At 38.8% G+C, this 1,992-nt stretch overlaps 1 protein-coding gene across 1 annotated transcript in view; it reads right to left on the reverse strand.

The window, feature by feature from the left end:
* The window catches only part of LOC122358625 (alpha-2-macroglobulin-like), a 15,605-nt gene that overhangs the window by 3,390 nt on the left and 10,223 nt on the right, over positions 1–1,992 (reverse strand). The window contains exons 22-30 of the mRNA XM_043258502.1: positions 1,872–1,989; positions 1,679–1,800; positions 1,529–1,580; positions 1,359–1,442; positions 1,069–1,245; positions 835–910; positions 519–675; positions 345–419; positions 109–271 (exon numbers count right to left, since the gene is read on the reverse strand). Of these exons, the coding sequence (XP_043114437.1) occupies positions 109–271; positions 345–419; positions 519–675; positions 835–910; positions 1,069–1,245; positions 1,359–1,442; positions 1,529–1,580; positions 1,679–1,800; positions 1,872–1,989 (1,024 nt within the window). The remainder of the gene's footprint in view (positions 1–108; positions 272–344; positions 420–518; positions 676–834; positions 911–1,068; positions 1,246–1,358; positions 1,443–1,528; positions 1,581–1,678; positions 1,801–1,871; positions 1,990–1,992) is intronic.

Here is a 1,992-nt window from a genome sequence, read left to right on the forward strand (position 1 = left end):
CTGAGACCAGTGGAGAGCAGACCCTTTAGGACACATGGACAAAAGAGACACCAGTAACTCAACAAGTACGAAAAGACAACAGTAATTAATCAGAAGCAAATCTCTTACCCTCTGAAATGGCAACATCATCCAGTTTCTTGAAGAGCTGCTGTCGAGTGTCTGTGTCTCCAGCCAGACTGAAAGTGTAGGCGAGTAGAGCAGTGGTGTATGTGTTTTTGACATCCTCAATGACAGACTTCAAGCATGACAAACCTTTAGAGACGACAGGATCCTGAGATAAAAACAGAAACAGAAGTTGTGAGCATCTTGTGAGTATATATAGTATTTCCTGTAGATGAACTTACTGTGACTGGAGTTTCAAGTTCAAGCAGTGATGCAGTAATGTAAGCAGTCATGGTCACATTATCATTTACTCCACCCTGGAACAGAGGAGAAGTAGAGGTTAATAAAGTAACACATTCAAAACTACTAGAGGAAGGTTTATCTAGACAATGTTAATTTTAAGCAGACAGGCTGACCTTCATTCTGTTGTTGAAAAGTCTTCCCTGTTGGATGAAACAGCCATCTGAATCCTGTCTGATTATTAACCATTCCTTTGCGATCTGAATAATATGTGGATCAACAAATATGTATTTTTGTGCTTTGCCAAAAGACCTCAGGACAAAGGCAGTCAACCTGGTGTTTGAAAGATTTAATAAAAAAAAAAAAAGTCATCAGAAGTTTCAATGAAAACAAAAAAATCTTTTTTAACAAATGATTTGAACAGATTAAATTTTTTTGACTATGTTATTGAAGATTACAAAAAAACTTAACAAAGGAGTAAAAAAACATTACCATGTATTCCCATCACCATAACCGAATGTGCTGTATGCACCATCGGAATGCTTGTAGTTCAATTGTCTCTGATATCCTGTTTAGTGTGATAATAGTTTACTTTAACAATTTGTTTGGGGTGATCCAATGTGTCTTGACTATTCAGCTTAATTCAATCACAATCAGAGGTGTTGAAAAATCATTTTAAAAGATTATCAGTCTCAGTATTTTCTTGATCCAATTGATTTCTCTCACCACTCTTAAGGAAGCCGGTGGCTCTCTCTCGGATGGCTGAGGTTAGCTGTTCTGTATTTTCCAGATACTGCAGAATGTAAATATTAGGAGAAAGAACAGCCATGTTTTGTTCTCCACAGCCGTATGGCATCCGTAATAATCCATGAAGATTTGTCAGTGCACGACCCAATATGTCTCCTACAAACCAAACACAAAAGCAACATTACATTTTAGAAATCGAATCTGCTCATATATCATTTTCCACACTACTTTGTAATTTACTAATTACAGCTTGTGTATGTAAATGTTACCAATGACTGAAACAGATGATCTGACTGATCCCTCTATGACATCTTTAGGAAGAGTGAGATCCACTTCCTCTGAGAGACTGTCACCTATGAGCCAGAGAGACAAACACACATATCAGTGATCAGCAGAAAATGCTAAATGCTGTGATGCTAAATATTGTTTGCAGACAAACCTTTTGGACACAGTAACCAGCTGTAGGTCTCTGTCTTTTCAGTTCCTTCAGCCTGCAGAATAAAACAATAACATCAACACATCATACTGACACAAGCAGCATTAGGATCATAAATAGATGACGTCTGAGAGCCGTTTGACGTGCGCTGACCTGTACAAGCAGACTTCTTGTGACTATGTCAATGCGTCCTCTCTCTGGCACACTCACAATCTCGTTGTCACACACAGTCTGGGACGCCTCTGCCTCTGCACTGACTGTAATATTCAAGACTCCTACAACAAAAGACATGAACATGAAGATACAACAGAGACTGAGAAACAATGATTCAGACTGGAAAACTCACCAAGAACAGAAGGAGTGAGGATCCATTTAAAGGTTTTTCTTCCATTAGCACACAGACAGGATGAATACTGATCATCAGAGGAGGCTTTGAGAGTGTACTCTGAAGAAGGAGCTGGAGTCAC

Source organism: Puntigrus tetrazona, chromosome 15 (assembly GCF_018831695.1).
Source record: "Puntigrus tetrazona isolate hp1 chromosome 15, ASM1883169v1, whole genome shotgun sequence".
Classification (NCBI taxonomy): Eukaryota; Metazoa; Chordata; class Actinopteri; order Cypriniformes; family Cyprinidae; genus Puntigrus; species Puntigrus tetrazona.